We start from the raw sequence: 19,557 nt of genomic DNA, 5'->3' as shown, positions 1-19,557 counted from the left end.
CTAACAAAAAAAAAAAAAACTATGTTCAGAAATGTAGTCCTATTTAACGATTACACTCAAATGCATTCAATCATCAAATGTTACTTCGGCCAATATAACCAAAATGAAATGTAAAATGCTCAATTTGAGGACACGGGCCGAAGCATTCATGTTTTTTAGTTTATGATTCTTTACAGTTAACTGAATGGGGTTATGTGTAATTGGTAACTTTCAAAAATGCAAGTGAATTATATTTAAAAAAAAAAAAAGAAAGGAAAGGAAAAACTTTCCGATAACCGTGAAGGCATCACCAGTTCGTGACGTCATGCGTTGACGTCGGCTCTTAGGGTGGGACCGTGAAGCTCGTAGCAAGTATTAGCTGAGCAAACATACTACCTTTCGACGTGACAAGTTATTATGTTGTCAGCGATATAACCGCACATGGTTAGGATTCGGTAGAGAGACAAAATATACAGCCCAGTCAGTCGGTTTCCAGCAGAACAAACCGACATGGATGCAGTGAACGCGTTCAACATGGAGGTAAAGTTTACTCGTGTTTCACTTCCCAGAGCTAACGCTAACGTCGATGCTAACCAAACGTTACCTCCTTTTTTTTCTTTCTTCTTTCTAAAGTTAGTTGACTTTATTTGACAGCTAACAGTATTTATTTCCAACACGAACACCCGGTTTGACTTGTTTTGAGGGTGGGGGGAGGGGGGGGAAACGTTTGAAGTTTCGTTTGAACGTGTCCCCCGTTCAAACGTAATTACGGCCTAATGCGACTCGCTCAGCCTTCAGCGTCAAGTCGTTAATCCTGCTCGGCCTCTTGATGTCAGCAAACAGCCTGTTTAATTATTCATTTAATGCCGCAGCGTCGATGCTTCCTTCACCCGGTAAAAACCGTCAACACCTGATGATATGGGGCTGCATTGCTGTGTTTTCCGTGTGTGTGTGTGTGTGTGTGTGTGTGTGCGTGGCCACCGTCTGGTCACGAGTAAATCAACACATGTGGACTTTGTTATATCTTATAGTTACGTCGTTGTTATATCTTCTTCTTCATTGTTGTGTATTTTGAGATCCAAGCTACTGCAAAAGGGGGCAAAACTGGCTCGCTTGCCTCTTTATGTATAGTGGGTGAGCGTTAGGTTATTCATTCAACATGATCTGATATTCACTTTACCTCCCAGCTGTGTTGTTTCCAGAGAAGATGTTTTGAATCTGTTGCACATACAAATCCAGTTTACTTACCCCCCCCCCGTGTCAGGTAGTGTGGATGTGTAGGTTTATATAAAAACAGTACATGTCGTGCTTCATCACAAAAGTCTCTTGTTTTCTTGTACTGTATATGATTTTTGTGTTTGTGAGTATTTTTTTTGGGGGGGGGGATGTGTAGTGCTGTAGTTTAGTCACGTCTACGGTGACGCTTTTAATATAAAGCAGGGTACTGCATGTTTACAATGTAGATATATATACTGATTTTTCTTTTAAAATTAACTGATATCATTATTATTATTTTTTTAATCCATCAGTTGTTCTCCATGATTGACATGAAGCCTCCAATATCCCGTGCTAAAATGATGTCTGTAACCAAATCAGCCATCAAAGCTATCAAGGTAAAGTAAATGTAAATTGTATTATTATTTAAAGAACTCTACAGACTTGGATTTCTTAATTTTGGAGCACATCGACTCCCAACCTCAATTTATGTGGCACTGGTGGCGGAAACGTTGGCAGCACAAGCGAAATGGTTTTGATGGTACAAAGTGGTTCTCATTCATGAACAAAATTTATACCAAGCTTGGTGTTTGACAAAATGTATTGCGGTCGCTGTACAAGTACAATAAAAGAAAATGACTTGGCAACAAGTATTACAAAATAAAAACACAATAAAATATCTACCTATTTCTTCATTCAATTGTAAAATATATGGAAGCTTTAAATATCTCGTGACAACAACTTTCAACTGGAATGCAAGAAATGTTTCTTGTGAAATTGATATTTATTTATTTTTACCTGCTCCTCTAATTCAATATTCAGCCAGCTGACCCATTTCACCACTGTCAAAACCATCTGACTCTCTTTTTAAAAACTCTTAAAGTTCACATTAGTTTTAGTAGTCGCAAATTTGTTGTCTGAGGTGATGGTCACAGTCTGGAGGGTTACAAAGAGGTCACTAATGTGAATGGAGATGTCCTACACTTGTCCACACAAACATTATACCCAAGGTATTGGGACTTGTGATTTGAGCCACTATGGATTATGTAATCGTCTTTCATTTACATAACTGAAAAAATAGAATTGTCACTATTTGTCTTCTGTATTATTTTATTAATTCTTTCATCACGCAAAAATGAACGAGTGGTGCCTTTTTTTTAACAGAATTTTAGAAACCATGTAGTGAATGAGAATTTTATCATCATAAGTGATGAACTGCTGTTCTTGTGTTTTGGTTATATCCTGCCTGTTTAAAGTATTGTCCGGTATGTTGTGACTGATGCTCATTTTTGTCTTTCATCAGCTTTACAAACATGTTGTCCAGATTGTTGAAAAGTTCATCAAGAGGGTATGTAAAATAGAGCTCACAGTGTATTTTACAAATACATTTTGTCATGAGCCAATAGGAATAAATGGCCGTCACTTTTGTTTGTTTGTTTCAGTGCAAGCCAGAATTAAAAGTTCCTGGTTTATATGTGGTTGATTCCATTGTTCGACAATCACGCCATCAGTTTGGTGTTGACAAGGATGTCTTTGGACCCAGATTCTTGAAGAACTTCACAGATACCTTCCAAAACCTTTACCGCTGCCCAGAGGATGATAAGGTACTTAATGCTTGTGATTTTAGTGCTTTATATAATTATAATGAATGACTAAAACATCTTATGGATGGGATTGTTTTATTTTCCTTTATCAGAATAAAATTGTCCGTGTCCTAAACCTGTGGCAGAAGAATGGTGTGTTTGACATGGACATCATTCAGCCTCTGATGGATATGGCCAATGGCATCTTTGTACCTCCTGCTGCAGTGGAAGGTAGTGAAATGCATGCAGTTCTCCTCAACATTGCTATGTTTATAACAATGCACCTGTTCATTACCTGAAAAAACACACCTTTGTTTTTGAACAGTTCCTGCTGACCCCCAACCAGGGACACAACCTCCTGTCAGTAATGCCTCAGCTGGGCCTACTGTGCCCCAGCTACCCACTCCTGATGCCTTAGCTGCTGTGGCACAGCTGTTTCAGTCCTCCCATGGTCAGGAGGTAAGCAATAACTTGGTTTTAGTACTCCAGCACTTCTACTCATGTTGTATTATTTTTTTCAATGGCAACTTGTTCTCCCTCTTCCAGTTGCAAAGGATGCTTCAGAACTTCCAGCAGGCAGAGAAGACCCTGGCAGCCACCACTACAAACAACATACCAAACCCACCCCAGATGCCAGTGGCCCAGCTCAACCCATACAGTACACACACTGAAAAGAAAAGCTCTTTGGCTGAGGTAATAGCATATCACAGTGACCCAAAATAACTTGTTGTGATTATATACAATTTATTTGTTTCATTTGACCAACTGTGTATATATACTTATTTCTTCAGAAACTCCTTGACCGATTTGACTATGATGACGAACCTGAGGATATAATGGCTACAGAGGGCAACGTTCAGTCACAGTAAGTCTTGGAAAATGTAGTTACGCTGATACATGTGTGTATGTTTTGTATGAAAGTGCAAGGACAAAAGTACATAATTATATAGTCTGAACTAGGCATGTTGCATATATCAAAGCATTGTAGGTATTTTACCTTTAACAGCATTCATTTGAGTTTCCACTTGAACTACAGCAAACAACCTAAAGGTTAAAATTCCCAAATCAATGCAGATGTTTGTAGTGTTATTTTGACGACATCTGAATGTAGTTAAAATAATATGTCATGTCAAAATGTCTGCAGTGAAACACCTGCCAGAAATTGTTGTTATTTGATTTGAATGTGTTGTACTTATTGAGTTTGTAATACCCTGTGTGTGTTTTCTCATGACAGAGGCAATCCTGAAAATGTGTTTAACCAGCTACTCGGTCAGATTCCCAACACTGATGTTCATCTGCACACGATAGGACAAACTGCGGATATAAAGGTATCGGTTAAAACTGCATCATTTAAGCACTCTATTAACTATTAAATATAGCATATTTTTTATTATACTACCAGCATGCTGTTCTTAGTTTGTTGCAAGAAAGTGAAGTTGTTGTTTTTAGACTTTGTCCTCTGAGGGGTCGGGCCAAAGTTATTCTTGCAATGCTGTATGCTTAAAAGATTTATATGTCGATTTTTGTGAAGAAGCAACTTTGCGGAGCTGCCACCCTTAGTTTAAAATCGTCTTATTTTTTTTTGTAATTTTCCCTTTGGCTTTCTCTCTGTCATCCTTCAGCACGGTGGAGTAATGAGACATGGTGAACATCCTATGATACCAGACGGATTCCAATCCATAAATGAGACTTACTCTCAATCACAAGTAAGCATTAATGTTCAAATATCATCATTTTTTTGGTTTTAATCTTTTATTAGATTATTACATTTGAAGCAATTAGACCTAATTCCATGTTTGACCAGTGCTGTAAACTCTTTACACTATAACATGAAACCATCTGCTTTTTAATTTGGGCACAATAATGAAAAAATGATCATATATTTACTGTCTTCTAGGGAAACTCCAGAGAAGACTCCTCTTCAAGGCGAGAGGGCAGACACAGAGGCCATGGCAGGAGATCCAGATCTGGCTCCAGGTAAGACCTGTGTTCATCACAGATAACTTTACAGTTGTTTTTTTAAACTGTTGTTGGTTGTGTTTGTCAAATTTTCATTGGGATATATGTTAGAATTACCAGAGCGTTTGTAACAATTTCCAATGTTACAGTGGACAAGCAAGTTATTTGATAATCTGCTGCAGTAGTCAGGGCATCCTTTAGGATTAGGCATCAGAAAAAGGTGAACTCCTAGAACTCTTTGATCATGTTGTCATTTCCCGCACATCTTAATTGTGAAAAAGGGTAATGTTCCTCTGGGGACTAACAGTATTTGTTGACTTCATGTTCATCCGCATCAATCCTTTGTATTTCAGATCTCCTAGAAAAAGAAGATCAAGATCTTCATCTCGCTCCAAAAGGTCAAGGCATCGCCGCTCTCATTCTCGCTCCAGAGAACAGCGCTGGAGATCTCGCTCTCGTTCTCAGGAGAGGATTGAAAGAGAGCGGGACCGAGAGCGCCGGCAGAAAGGTCTCCCCACCATGAAAAGCCAGACACTCAGTGGTATGTGCTTTGACTGAAACAAACCTGTGAATGTCACGAATGATACCGCACACAGAAGTGCAGAAATCACCACTACATGCTACCTGTGGCTACAGATCTACCTAGTTTAGCTCTAGAAAGGAACCGTTTCGATTTTAAAAATGAATAATTATAATATTTTGAAGCTGCATTTTCTTTCATGTACTGTATAGTTGTCATTATCAGTTAGTTTAATGAAAACAAATCTTTGGGTAAATACAAGTTTAGTCTCTTCAGATAAGTTCTCGATGAAAATAGCAGAACCAAAAGTAATGTCTGCAAATGACTTCCACTTGATTTGGTTGAACTCAACATGCATTTTGTGTGAAAGTGGATTATTTAATGGATTTGTATTCCTCGTGTATCAGCACGCATAATGCTTGCTGGCTCTGCATGCCCCTGAAATTTAAACTGGACACTCATTTGTTCACTGTACGCGTGGACCCTACCCCATTCTATTCTTTTTTTTTTTTTTTTAAAGCATTAGCACACAATTGACAAACAAAAGATCAACAAAGGACCTCCTCTTCTTGCTGTCTGTACGTCGATCCTGTTTTGGAGTTGACGTGTGGAACGTGTCCACATACAAACAGCCCTGACTGTAGACTGTATAGAATCACATGCACATGGCGTCAGCTGCCTGCGGGAAGTCCTGGAGTACATTCACATCCATTGTTCTCGTTTTGCATAAAATATATTTGGAAGTTTGTCTTGAGTTAATATTCAGAAGTCTTAAGTTTGTAAAATAGTACAAAATTCCACCCCAACATATACCCATAAAATACTCCTGTAAAATGTAAAGCAGAAAACAACCTTAAGTTCATTCAACTTCCAGTGTGTTTTTAATCTCTCTTTTTTTTTCTTCTAGTTTGTAGTACTACACTTTGGGTTGGACAACTAGACAAGAAAACTCAGCAGTCTGATGTGATGTGTCTTTTGGAAGAGTTTGGCCAGATTGACTCCATCAATGTAAGTCTTGACAGTTCATGTCAGAGATATTTGTGAGCCTCTATGATCTAAAACTAATGTTATCCTGTATTTCACTATTTCCTTTTGTTCTTTGTGTCCAGATGATTCCTCCGAGGGGTTGTGCCTACATTGCTATGGTTCACAGGCAGGATGCTTATACAGCCTTGAACAGACTAAGTAAAGGGTCATACAAAGTCAATCAGAAGCCAGTGAAGGTACATATTCTCTTTTGCAGATTGCTTCCAGTTATTTTATGCTTTGATGACTATACTTAATGTATTTCTTTTTCTAGATTGCTTGGGCTTTGAACAAAGGTATAAAATCAGCGCACAAAAAGTTCTGGGATGTGGAGCGGGGCGTTACATACATTCCATGGAACAAAGTCAGAGTTGAGGAGTTGGAGAGCTATCGGGAAGGGGGTATGCTGGATGCAGAGACACTAAATCCAGGTAAACACCTTGCTATTGCTTTAAAATGGGCATAATTCACCTGCCGTAGGATAAAAGAACCATTTTTTTCCTGATGTTGCCATTGTATTTGTCATTGTGTACAGAGTGGAATAATGGAAAGGACCTCAACAACAAGGCAGCTGTAAATGGAGCGTTGGAAAGTGTACCAGATGGGACCGTCGCTGCTCACATTCAGGTAATGTTAACACAAGTCCTTAAACACCTTTTTAATACTACGAGTATGCGTACTTTGTTGGTTTAATGGCTTTGAAGAAAAATTACTTCACAATCACAAAATTAACTAGTAGTGGAGCCTATCTGAATTACTGTCTCATCCTCTTTTCAAAAGTCAATTGACTTAAAGTTCAAAAATGATAACAGTTCTCAAATATAAAGACAAAATATTCCAAATCAAATATGCCATCTGTCCATGGTTTGCTTGGCAACAGAAAGCTTTTATGAGGACTTTTCTCATCAACAATATCTTGTTCTAATTTGCTAAATGCCTTTTAGAATTGTTAAGTAGCACACTTGAAAGCTACTTTCAGTCAACAGTAAAATGACTGTTTTACTTTCGTACTTAACTTAACATTGCTAGTGAAAGGTCCCGGCGATGGTTAATCTAACAGACAGTTCAAACAATGCTGCTGGGGCCATGTCAGTCAAAGCAGAAGATTACGTGTTTCAGCTATGGTGTAAACATGGTGTCAGGGTAAGAGAATCCTTGACAAAGTCTGGTTGAATAATACAAAAAAACCTTTGATTGTTATAGCACACTTTGCTCTTGTAGAAAGGTGAAGGCTTAGTCGTGATGCTATACCTGCTGGCTTGGTTTTTAGTACTGATCTCAGTATTACTAGTGACATTCTTATTTTTACTGTAAGAGATTTGCACTACCTGGTCTGGTGCATAGTAGGTTAACATGTACCCTAACAGCCAGCTGATCTTGGTTTCCAGAAAAGCGCACATTTACCTGTTAGCTGGTATTTGTGGGTTTATGTATATTTGCAAATACTTGTGGCTTTTAGAGTTCCGTTTCTCAAAATTTCACAATACAATTATGACTGAGGTCAATAGATCTTTTGAATGGAAAAGTTACCAATGATAATCTGTGCTAAGCCAAGCACATTTAATAGTGTGATAGTGTTGCGAGATGAAGAAATCTTGAATTTATGTTATGATATAAATTCATTAAACTCAGCCTGATGCAGATAGCAGTGTATTAATTTTTCCACCCAACGCTGTTGACAAATGCCTAATAAATGCTTAAAAGTTGTCACTTTATATGCTTAGATTAAAAAAAAAAAAAAAAATCCTGCTTTGATCATCTTACCTTTCCAATTGCATTTGGGGGCTTCGAAGGGAGTTCTGTTTGTTGTGCAGTCTTGATTTGGTGTTGAGAACTGAGTCTCAAAGGGGTCAGACAGGCTGCAATGATTGCATAATATCACTGCAGGCCAAGCCTTGTTTTTGATAGCATTTTGAAGTGACGAATTAAACTGTTTTATGCAACAAGAAATTCTCATGTTTCTGTCTTTGATGAATATCAGATTATCTACTCTCTTAAGAGTATTTCTGCACGTTACTTATGTCTTTCTATGCATCATACCGGTATTTTTTTTTTTCAGGGTCACCAAATGACCAATCAAATCTAATTTGGTGATCTTTATTCACTTCGCCATAATTCAGATAAGCTCCTCTGCTGGGAGATATTACACTTAACCGTGCTTATTCATCCATTTCTTTCTTCTTTTTTGCAAAATATTTGCATCTTCACTCAGTCACCTTGTACTGTGTCATTTAACTTATTCAAATAAAGTGGGCATTACAAAAACGTTTAATTACTGTGGTATGTGCAGAGGGAAGCATTTTTGTTATCCTTTCTTTATTTTCAGTAACTAAGCTATGTTTTCCAGAATGTGAGAGTTTGGCATATTTACACATCTAATTCCAAAAGACAGTTTCTAACCATTCACCAGTAGTTGAATGACAACCCAAATATAGAAATGGTTGAATAATTGGGTTGCAATGGGGTATGAATGGGTGGGACCCGCTTCAGTAAAATCAAGATTTTACACTTGTGGTGTTTTTCCATATACTTTATTACTAGTACGAGTGAAATAAGCAGTCGACACCATGGCTGATGCATTTCCAGTTTGCAACTGCAGTGACAGTCTGAAAGTCTCAAAAACATGGATTCAGGTAGCCACGGTTTAAAGCCACATACCTAAAGAACCGGTTCCATTAACTCGTAGAATGGGGCTTTCCAGCATCATCTGGCTTGCAGCGGTAAAGGGGTGTGGAGATCGAGGTGGGTGCGATTTACATAACCATAGATCTGCTTGTACTGAAAGAAGGCGAAGATGTGGACATGCATCTAAGCCACTTCAGGGCATGTTTTTTCCCGCGGAAACAATATAATTTTGATGAGCAGAGATGACGTTGTAAGTGTAATTATTGCCAGGAGAGGAACTTTAAACTCATGAATAAACATACTAATAGTGCGCATGAAATAAATAAATTAAAACAACAAAGTAAATGTAAAAAGTAGTATTTATGACATAAGATGATAATCCAGTCAAGTCAAAATCCGAGTTTTAATCAGCATTTTTTGTTTAGATTTAAAATAAAATGTAATTCTTCCCATGACTGAGGGGAGCCCAGTTGATGGTCAACAAAGTAGCCTAAATAAAGTGGACTGTGTGCAAACTACCATACTTACCAGGACTGAAACTGAGCATCTCACTTGAAAGAAGTTGCTCACATGTTTCAAAGTCAAGTGTATGAGACTGTTGGCTGCTGATGGGACCTAAAGGTCCGTTTGTGAAGAAGAGAGTCAAAGTGGGAGACAAGGTAAGCCGACGGCAACGTTAGCAAAACCAGCCAATTGTTGATGAATTTTGGACAGGAGACATGCTGTTTGAATTTAGGACTTTAGAAATAAAATTAAAAAAAAAAAAATCAGCTTTAGATCCTTGTTCACGAAGTGAATGGCAGCTTACAATGAAGGCAAATGTGCGTCCTCTGAGAATGTTTTTGCAGGAGGAAAATCCGAAGTTTTAGGATGTTTTATACTAATTGCCCATACACTGCAGATCATACAAAAGGTTTCGGCGTTGCAGTTATCTGTTTCTCATCACTGGACATGGAACTTGATGTTCATCACTGATCGAATTAATAGTGGAAAAACTCGTCAACCTTAACCGACAACAAAACTACTCAAACCACTCATTTATTTTCTTGTTAATTTGGAACAAACGAATCCCTGATATCCCTTTCTACACTTACTTGATTCCCACAACCCTGTTGTTGCAAATTTGTGACTGAATTAACAATTTTTCATGTTTTTCTCTGACTCTTAGGCTATTCTTTCTGTAATCATCGAACAGATCAGCCTCGCAGCCTTTCAAACATTTGCAATAATTTGAACACTGAACTCTCATTTCCATCTGGCAATCCATCTTATGGCCACTTTTGGACCATTAAATATAAAATGGACCTTGAAGGAGGAAAGATTACCCATACACATTATAATATATATATCATATATTTAAGTACTTTCAGGAAATGTCTTTCAAGAAGGATGTGATTAATCCACTCTTCTTGATATTGGTGTGAAAGTTTTTCTATTAGATGTTATTGCCCTTCAGAGAGCTGCTTTTCTGTCCAGTCATTAGATTTGTCAGGATTGGAAACCTTGGAAAATTTTAAGTTGTAAATTGTTGGTAGTGAAATCTCAGTTGGTTTTTATAAATTTCCATCTGATTCCAGGCAATATAACAAAAATTGACCAAAAAAAATGCATTTGTCTGCCTCCTTAGTCTGAAGGGAAAAATCTCTTTGATGGTAACTACGGCAATGAGCTGTAATTGCAACTGCGCTTCGAGAGATCCAAATCGTGTCGCCTTTACGACGTCAGTCTCACTCGGTGCGTGTTGCGTCAGCTCTGCCGACCCAGTTTGGCAGAACAGCAGCTGCTGTGATGGAAAACGCATCACTAGCTGTACGCTGCTCGTGAGTTTTTCTGGCAGTTTCGCCCCCGACACCGACCTCGTTTATTTCAAAATATTGCAACAGTAACTCAGCAGATTCTTATTCAAAAGAAAATCTCTGGAGATTATTACTTTGAGTTGTACCACTCAGGTCAGTTCTGAACGGAATTTAGAACTCGTTAAGCGTCTCGGACGCAAAGCGAAATGCCTTCAAGAAAGTCTAGTTGTCTTTGGATACAACTTAGACTTACCGTGACCTGAATTATTGAGAATCATCAGACACTTTGAACTGTACCACCTTTATTGTCTCTGAAATCACCAATTTAACACCGATACACGTCAGCTGTCCGAAAGCTGCTGTTTCGTGAAATTTGCTTCTGGGATTAGCACATCCCAAATATTTTACTTCGACAGGCTTGTCTGTCCGTGGGGCATGTCTTGTGTGTGGCACGGGCATCGAATGACTCGCCAGCTGATGTGGTGTGGTGAGTGTATGTTGCTCTAACTGTGGGGAGTTTCACACTCAGCCGTCTTCAAGAGCAGCAGCAGAGAGGAGGAGAGAAGTGGTCGAGGAACAAACAGTGGCAAGGAAGACACACCAGGCTAAAGCAGTGCCAGGTAGTAGAAATTATGCACCTAAAGATGCAGTTGAACTGAGGTGTTCAGACCATGATCAACAAAGTAGGTTTGTTGGGACTCGTGCCAACAACACTAACCGGGTTATTATTTTTTTTATGAGGAAAAAAACAAAACCCTTCTCAGAAGTACTTCCTGGACCCTCTTCAGGAGGTCAGTTTCACCGTTGACACATTTGTCAGGTCTGAGCTTTGTAAACATTTCCGTAGATTAACATACCAAGAATCTGCTCCTCACCACGACGCCACATGGACAATCTCTTACCTTGCAAAGTGCATGTAACTTTCACCTAATCTTGTGTTTGATGCCAAACATCACTGTCACTAATGTTTGAAGATAATTGGCCCTGATGTTAAAGCTAAGCGCATGAATTTTTTTATTAGCTCAGCATTTCATTTGAAAGTCAAAAAATGTTTAGCAACTTTTTCCATGTATGTGAAAATGTTTGAATCCTGGTGTCCATGTTTCGGAGCATATTTATCAATTTCCATGGACAAATAAGCACACGGTGTGAAAAATACCGACTCATCTTTCAAGTCCAGGTGGTGAGTCCAGAACATCCACATATTTCAGTTTCACAAGGACTTGCAACACTGTAGAACGCTCGTTTTTAAAATGTTTTTCTTTCTTCCATGTGAGAAGAGAAGGGCTCTTCCTCTGGTACAGAGGCATTTAAATGATGGGAAATTATTCCACGTCACAAGTCCTAAATAACTCAACTGAAAATGTCACAAAATCCTTTGTGCCTCTATCAGCTCTAGCTTCTATGGTCACCTTGTAAAATCTTTTTCAAAATGTGGCATACAGACTTGCAATTTTCACTTTTTATGTTATATTAAATATTCTTTTTTTTTTATTAAGCACTTGTTTTAAGACATAGGCAATCCACTTGTCATGTATTTTATAAAAGTGAAGTGAATTTTACATAAAAACTAAATTATATTTATGATGTTTCTACCCAAGAGCTATAGGATTAATAGAAATTGCAAGGTCAGTCTGAGCCCATTTTGTCTTAGTTGGATGTGACTCAGTTAAGTGTTTTAATTGTGACTAATAAATAAAAAATTCAACATTTTCTGAATGTTTACAAATTGCATTTAGATTTAAAATATAGCTAAACTAATGCCATTCTTAATATAGTAAACTCACATTAAGTTATGTGGATTTAGGTTTTCTCATTTTTGTATGCTTAAAATAGAAATACTGTGGTTGTGAATGTGAGCTATAGAGACAGGAGAGGGAATTGGAATTGTGGGAGTTTCTGAGTGCGATGGTGTCATGTCATCCTTGATTGTAGTTTATTTTATCTTTTCATCACTGGTCTTACATCGGCCCTTTAGAGCATTCTCACAAGCACTGATTAGGCTCAGGTCGTCAGTGGTCAGTCACATGGATTATAATGTCAAATCTGAGCAGTGTTCTTCTTTCAGTCATTTTCAAATGAGGTGACATTTCAAGGAGTGGGTGGATTCTTCCGTTACATCAAGTAGTACAACTGTGGTCTAGATCCATGTGTGGAGAACATCAGACTCACACGAGGCCTCACAAAGGTGAGTGTAATAAAACGAATCTTTGGATTTTTGGATCCGCCTCATGGATTATGCTATCAGGGAAGGCTGAAAGGTGATGAACAGCTCTTTTACAATAAAATCGTATTTTAAAAAAATATATTTTTTTACGCATGAATAATCTCAAGCAATTAGTTCTTGAATGCAGTTTATTGCAGAGCTACCTCCATAACTAACTTTTCTCGTGCCTCGTAAGTAGGAGGCGTATACAAAAAACAAAGTAAGTGTTTAGAGAGAAAGCACTGAGATGATACCCATCAAGGATCAGAGTCCTGATCAAAGCTCTGCCTCGTGGGGTTTTCCTCTGTGGATTTAACCTGCAGGAAAATGATGCAGCTGTTATCCTCTGTTTTCTGCTGATGGAATGACACACCAGGGTAAGAGAAGACCCTTATGTTGCATCAAGGCTGTTTGACTTGTGAACTGCTTTTTCTGCCTCTGTTGGATCTTTATAGTAGTATTAAACAGCATGAGAACGTGTGCCCATAGAGAGAGAGAGATAGAGGGTTAGATTTATGATCTATTGTGTGATCATTGTGTTCCCTCATTGTTAGACTTAATTGCTGCAGGTATTTAGATTATAGTTTATATTCCAATACTTTCAGATCACTGTTTGTAATTATTTAGTGTCTTTGTTTTTTGGCAAAAACTGAATTGTATCCTTCAAGCTTTAGTCATTCATTGCTTTAGGGAACGGCAGAAAAACAATGACAAGACTTGAAAAATCCACCCAGTCTGTCATAAGCGCTTCATCCCTTCAAACAAGGTTAGTTTCAGTCATGTGCCAAGTAGGCAATTTAAAGGGACAGTTCATTGTGTTTAAAATGGTTGTACGAGGTACTTAGTTACGCCACTAAATCACAATCTTTGCAAACACACAAAGTAAATTCATCTCTGCATTATTTGCAGGAGCTTGCAGGAACTTTGCAAAATTTCCACTTCTCCTCATCATCAAAACAAAATTGTGTGCCGGTTCACCAGTAGAACCGGCACAACCAGAACACACACGACCCCCTACCATCCTGCTTCTAATACATTTACGTCAACCTGCTGTTAAAGAGGGTGAATTACTCGGGACATTTGTTCATATTTTCTGCACGTTGATGGAGGATTTTTCACGGCTTCACCTTGCTGTCAGACGGCGCTTTATGATGGAGAACTGTGCATTCCTTCTACCTTGAGTGCAGTTACAACCGTCTGCTTCTACAAACCAGAGACTTGCTGACTATAGTTACCTCATACAACCAAACAATCAAACTAACCGTTTAAAGCCCCTGTGTGTAGAATTAGAAAATGTCCAACTTTGGTGCCCCCTAATGGCAGTATCTGAACTGGCACTGTGGCAGACATCTTTAAACCACTATGCAGCACAAATCAGGCATTAAAGATAGACAAGTTGGCAGTATGAAAACCAATTGATTGCGTTGAAGAGTATGAGTGTTAAAAGTTAATAACTGTTTGACATTGTTGTTATTAATATTATTATTATTACTATTATATAAGCAAGAAAACAAAGCTGCCTTTTTCCTTGACTAAATTTGCAAACCCTTAGCTATTAGTTGTATTTACTGACCTGAGTTTGTTTCCTGATGGTTCACGCAATAACTGCCAAGGCCAAACATTGACTGCAGTTCTTCTGATGGCCACTAGGTGCTATTTCTAGAAGGAAAATGAATAACTGAAAATGCTAAAACTCTCTCCTGCAACACAGCATATGTCTGTACGTGCCTGTTTGGCTTTTTTTTTTTTTTTTTTAAATCTTTCCACTATTATATGTAGAACATTTTACTTTCCCTCATAGCATCTTCTTTTAAATTAGTGTTATATATATATATATATATATATATATATTTTTTTTTTTATTGATTTGAATTATTATATTTCTGTTGGTAAAAAAAAAAAAAAGCAATTAAGGTATCCATTTGTGTGACCTTCATATTCAGGAATGCAAACAAATAAATTTGAAACTACTTCAATTCATTCAAATATAGCTTTTAAATTTGCAACATAGAATTTGTTGTGTCTACATATGGCATTTAATGCAGGCAGGAGACACCTTCGCAGAAAACCTCCCGTTTAGGAGTCAAAGTTTAGGCGCAATAATATTTACGAATTTCTTTTTCTTGAGAGTTTCAGTCTTCTAATTTTTTTTTTCTCAGAGTATTGAGTTGATTGAAAATAGTCATTATGAAAATTCATTCCTACCAAACATTACAAAAACTGTTCTAAATACAGGATTCATGTGGTTGTTTCCAGATGTTATCTCCGACACTGGTTTTTGATATTGTAAGGAAAACCTTTCGAGAGGAACGGCATTATGAAAATCATTTGGTGCTTGATAAATGATTTATTTTTCACTCGGGCAGAGCTGCTGAGATAATTTTTGCAGAGATGTTATTTTATTTTATTTTTTTTAACATTTTAATCCATTAAACAATTAAATGTAGCCAATGGTTTCAACCTAAGGGAAGGAAGAGTGATTTGACTTGCAAACATTAGACAAATGTTGTTGCTGTTCATTTTTGGACAGATGAATTAATATAGATATTTGTATGCATTTTTTGTCCTGATATTTTTCAATGGGAGGTCACACAGGAAGGATAGCAGTATTTAGTATTCTGTATGAGCAACCATATTTGCTCTGTAGTCTGTGTGCCTCCAGCCAGCTAAAGAGAAAATGCCAGGGCAGGATCTTGAGGTGATGACCTACAGCATCTGGTAGGCTGAGTTTTAACTTGATGTTCAGCGACTCGGTGGCCATCAGCTATCATGTATTCATGGGGAGAATCATAATTTGTTCGAATTTTGAATTGTAGGTTGACATGACAGATTTTTACCATCAGGGGCAAAAATAAATAAAATATGAGGAATTGATTTCAAAGTATAGAGTCAAAAAGCTTACATTAAGGTTTAATTATTATGTGTCTCACAGATTCTTATCAAACAGTTACCTGAGAGAGTGCAGTCATGCAGTAACAAGTACGGCACATATGTATGTGTTTTACGTTGGATACTGTATCCTCCCTTTAACAATAGAACTTGATTTATTCAATATTTTAAATGTTTTATTCAATTTCAATGCAAAGTCATCACTAGCTGTCATTATTACAGACTTTGAAAAACCAACTACAGGATAACCTGTTACTGTCATTTGAAGATTATATTATTATTAGTGGTAATATATGTCTGATGCTATTATATGAACATAAACTATTCTTGTGTTTTAAAATGATATACTTTTCATTACATCACCTGTGAGGAAAATTACTATTTATATAATTATTTGCTAACTGTACAGTATTTACTAGATTAATTTTTTTTTTAGTTTTTACAATATAAAACACAAGTTTCATCAATATGAATATACAAATACAGTTTTATTATTCATAAACAGTAGTAAGTGATATGTATGCAGTGTAGCTTATAAAATGTTTTTGTATGGCATTTGGTGATACTGTATATAGCAAAAGAAAGCCCCTGACCTCTGACTGTGCCATAGTTTTTATTTTTCTATTTGTTTGATGGTCAGTATATTTTATCAACAAAAGAACATATAAATACTAAAGTTAAATAACACATGTTTGTTTTTCAGTCAGTAGTATGTGAGTACGTGAACTGGTTTACTTGTTTTTAAACACTTACTTGCACAGGTCAAATCCTGTAAATGTGCTCTCCTCAGACTGGGGACTCACTGCTGAGCATGTGCTCATGTGGCATGCTTTTTACTCAGCTTTCAGGTTTCCCCCCCTCCCCCCATTGGGACAATCAATTTGAATTAACATTTTGGTTGCTTGGGGGTATTACAGGAAACTAGTGAATTGTTCAGCATGGTAATTTGCACTCTTGGAATTCCTTTGTTTAATAATTTAGCACAAGTGTCTACCTCAGCAGTCTTCAACATCTCAACCAGTTGAAACTCTTTTAACTTTAATGTTACAGCATTGCAGCATGCTGTTTACAGTCGTTGTTCTTTTTCAGAAGTTTGTTTGTTCACATCCATTCACAATTGCGTGTTGTGTTTACAAAGCAATGGTAGCTCATACCGTGATGTGCACAAGATGAAAACAATTTTAAAGAGTTCAATCACAACCCCCGAAAGCTGCAACTCCTCCAAAGATGCTTTTACCAGGTAGGAGGGTTGCAGAGAAAGAAATACCCCCCCTCCCCCTCCTAAAAAAATAAACAAAACAAAAATACAGTGAATATAAGGGGTGAGTAAAAAAAACAATCACATGTAGCCCATTATTTGTCCAAGCAGCTTTTTTTTAAATTATTATATCAGACTTGATCTTAAACTTCTTGTCCTTCATACAGCATTATTTCAGAATGGATCTTCATTTCATATTCGTTTGAAAATGTCCTCGTCATTAAAGGGGCTGTTTATTCTCATCCTGACTATCAACAGTGTTTTTGTGAATAAAGTACATCATACCCTAATTGTTCTGTATTGCAGGATTGAGTACCCTTAAGAAAAATATCATGGCACCGCCATTGTTGTATGTAAAGGTCAACGTTATAAAAGTATGTTTGTATATAAACCAGACAAAGCCGAATTGTATAAACTGGACTGAGATTCATTTCAGCGGATCTTAAATTTTCATCCCATCAAATAAAGTTGGATGTAAAAGTCATGTTTACTCACCTGATTAAAGATTGCTGCAGATTTGATCAAAGACAGTTTACCATTCAGCGCTTACAGCTGCTGCTCTTTGCGAGATAAATGTGTGTCATACTCCTTTTTTGATCGGTGGACATCCTCTACCACACACTTCTGTACTTTAAACAAAATCTGTTTCAATGTTTGTTTGTATTTGTTTTGTTTGATTTGACAGATTGGAGTAAAGTACTGTCACGTCTATCTTCTGTATACAATTGAAAACTTTCAGTAATCCTGTACTACAACACGAATCAAAATTTATTTTTCAGGTGTGACAAAACGAATACAGATGGGATGTAATTGAGACTTTACGACCTCATGATATGAAATCTGAAGATGCTAAAACAGTTTCTTCTTTCTGGTCACTTCTAGAAGCCCATCTTGCTCATTTAACTTTATTTTTTAATAAAGAGGCCATTGTGTTCATTTGTCTTACAGATCCCACCAGTTCAACACACTGAACCAATGGGAAGTCCACCTGCTTTTCCTTCCCCGATCATGCTGTCTCCTACATCTGTGCCTCCAGGAGGAGCTCCTTTCATCCCCCCCGAGTTTGACCCTGCAAAGCGGGCAGCAGGTAGGACATTTGTATAGAATAAAATACTTTGTAGTTTTCAAACATAATGCTGTCATATTGATCTGAAATAACTTCTGTTTAGATTCCTTAGACTCCCTTTTTTGTGTGCATGCAAGATGCTTTAATTTTATTACTAGGAATCAACAAAACTTGATCACATCCTCTTTTGCAGCAGCAAGTGTGAAACCTCCAGAGGCGTCCACGGGGGATTGTAAAGGTGACAAAGGCCCTTCTTCAGATGCTGTGAGCGCCACCCGGCTGGGGTCTCCTGTGGCAGCGGTGATGACCCTGCCAAGCCCCGCAATCATGCAGGGGCCCAGACCGGTTATGCCACCTCTGCAGCCTCCTCCTGGCATGCCGAATCCTCATTTACCGCCTTTCCTCTCACCTCCGAACATGCCGCACATGCCTCCGCAAATGATGCCCGTAGGACCCATGTTTCCGACAGACAGGTTCAGAATGCCCCTTCCCTTCCCTCCTCGTTGTCCTCCTTTTCACCGGCATCCTTCCATGGGACCCGAGGGCATGAATGACAGGGTAGGGAGGCCTTTTCCGAACGGGAGGCCAGGGTTTGGGTGCCCACCCTTCCAGAGAGGGAGGTGGTAGAGGTCAGCTGAATGATGAACCGGAGCGAGGAGGATGCTGATCCACTCTGACTGACACTAATAAATATGCGGACATCTGGTTCAACAAGGACTCTGTTGAACAACTGGCGGTGCAGTAATGTCTGTTCAGACTTGTTATATCCCCAGAGCTTTTTCTTTGAGTCCAAAAACAAGCCACTGCGTTCTGAGTGTGGTCCATGCTCCTTTAAGTTCACCACACACCAGACTTTTTGCTGTACATACTGTACGTGCTTGTTGCTGTTCTTTTGTATGTTTAAAGTTGTGTATGCTTGAGTGTGTAATCTTTGTAGGTGCAGGTATAAACAAAGGCCATTTCTGTATTTTTGAGCTCATTCCCGTTCCAGGGTTTTTGTGTATGGAAGAAGACTGTAGAAATGTATAATACCTTTTTTTGGTATTTTGTTTTTAGTCCGATGCCTTTCTACCACACTGATATAATTTTTCAGCAGAGAAATTGGACCTCATGTGAAGAGGATTTCTGTCCTGCCAGTAGAGGGTAGAGTAAACCCTGTTTCCATAGCCAAGCTCTGATGGACATAAAGGTCACACCTTGTAGGATCATGTGCAGTGATTATTAAAAAAGAGGTACTCTCATTTCATCAGGTGGTTTGTTTGTGTTGGTCTAACTGACTTTATAATCTGTCCCTTGGAAAGTGGAGTTGAGTTGATAAATTGTTCTTTATAAAAAAGGTTTTATGTTCAGTTTTTATTACACCACTTAACATAAACAGATTCCAGGGACCTTCTATAGAACATATAGTTTATTTATTCAGAAATTGCCACATCAT

General features: G+C 37.9%; 1 protein-coding gene across 1 annotated transcript; it reads left to right on the top strand.

Moving 5' to 3' along the window:
- The first annotated feature begins 322 nt into the window (after positions 1-322).
- On the top strand, positions 323-19,363 carry LOC138626017 (SR-related and CTD-associated factor 4-like). Its single transcript, XM_069707396.1, has 18 exons — positions 323-519; positions 1,509-1,592; positions 2,498-2,542; positions 2,637-2,798; positions 2,891-3,008; positions 3,103-3,236; positions 3,324-3,470; positions 3,569-3,642; positions 4,012-4,105; positions 4,400-4,483; positions 4,675-4,754; positions 5,090-5,277; positions 6,164-6,264; positions 6,366-6,479; positions 6,557-6,713; positions 6,818-6,909; positions 18,005-18,143; positions 18,316-19,363. Exons 1-18 carry the CDS (start codon positions 490-492, stop codon positions 18,747-18,749), a joined length of 2,277 nt encoding a protein of 758 aa, XP_069563497.1. The 5' UTR covers positions 323-489; the 3' UTR covers positions 18,750-19,363.
- The last annotated feature ends 194 nt before the right edge of the window (positions 19,364-19,557 follow it).

This window comes from Brachyistius frenatus, unplaced genomic scaffold, assembly GCF_029030835.1.
Source record: "Brachyistius frenatus isolate BFR_SWC_R1_liver_20210118 unplaced genomic scaffold, ASM2903083v1 Contig_68, whole genome shotgun sequence".
NCBI classification, from domain to species: Eukaryota; Metazoa; Chordata; class Actinopteri; family Embiotocidae; genus Brachyistius; species Brachyistius frenatus.
The sequence above is the reverse complement of the archived record's forward strand: the minus strand, read 5'-3'. Positions and strand labels throughout refer to the sequence as shown.

What these genes read in the sequence shown, in the direction of transcription:
- LOC138626017 (XM_069707396.1), top strand. Translation starts at nt 490, where the DNA reads ATGGATGCAGTGAACGCGTTCAACATGGAG. An exon ending in AGACTTACTCTCAATCACAA is followed by an intron (nt 4,484 to 4,674) that starts GTAAGCATTAAT and finishes ACTGTCTTCTAG; the next exon opens with GGAAACTCCAGAGAAGACTC. An exon ending in TGCAGAGACACTAAATCCAG is followed by an intron (nt 6,714 to 6,817) that starts GTAAACACCTTG and finishes CATTGTGTACAG; the next exon opens with AGTGGAATAATGGAAAGGAC.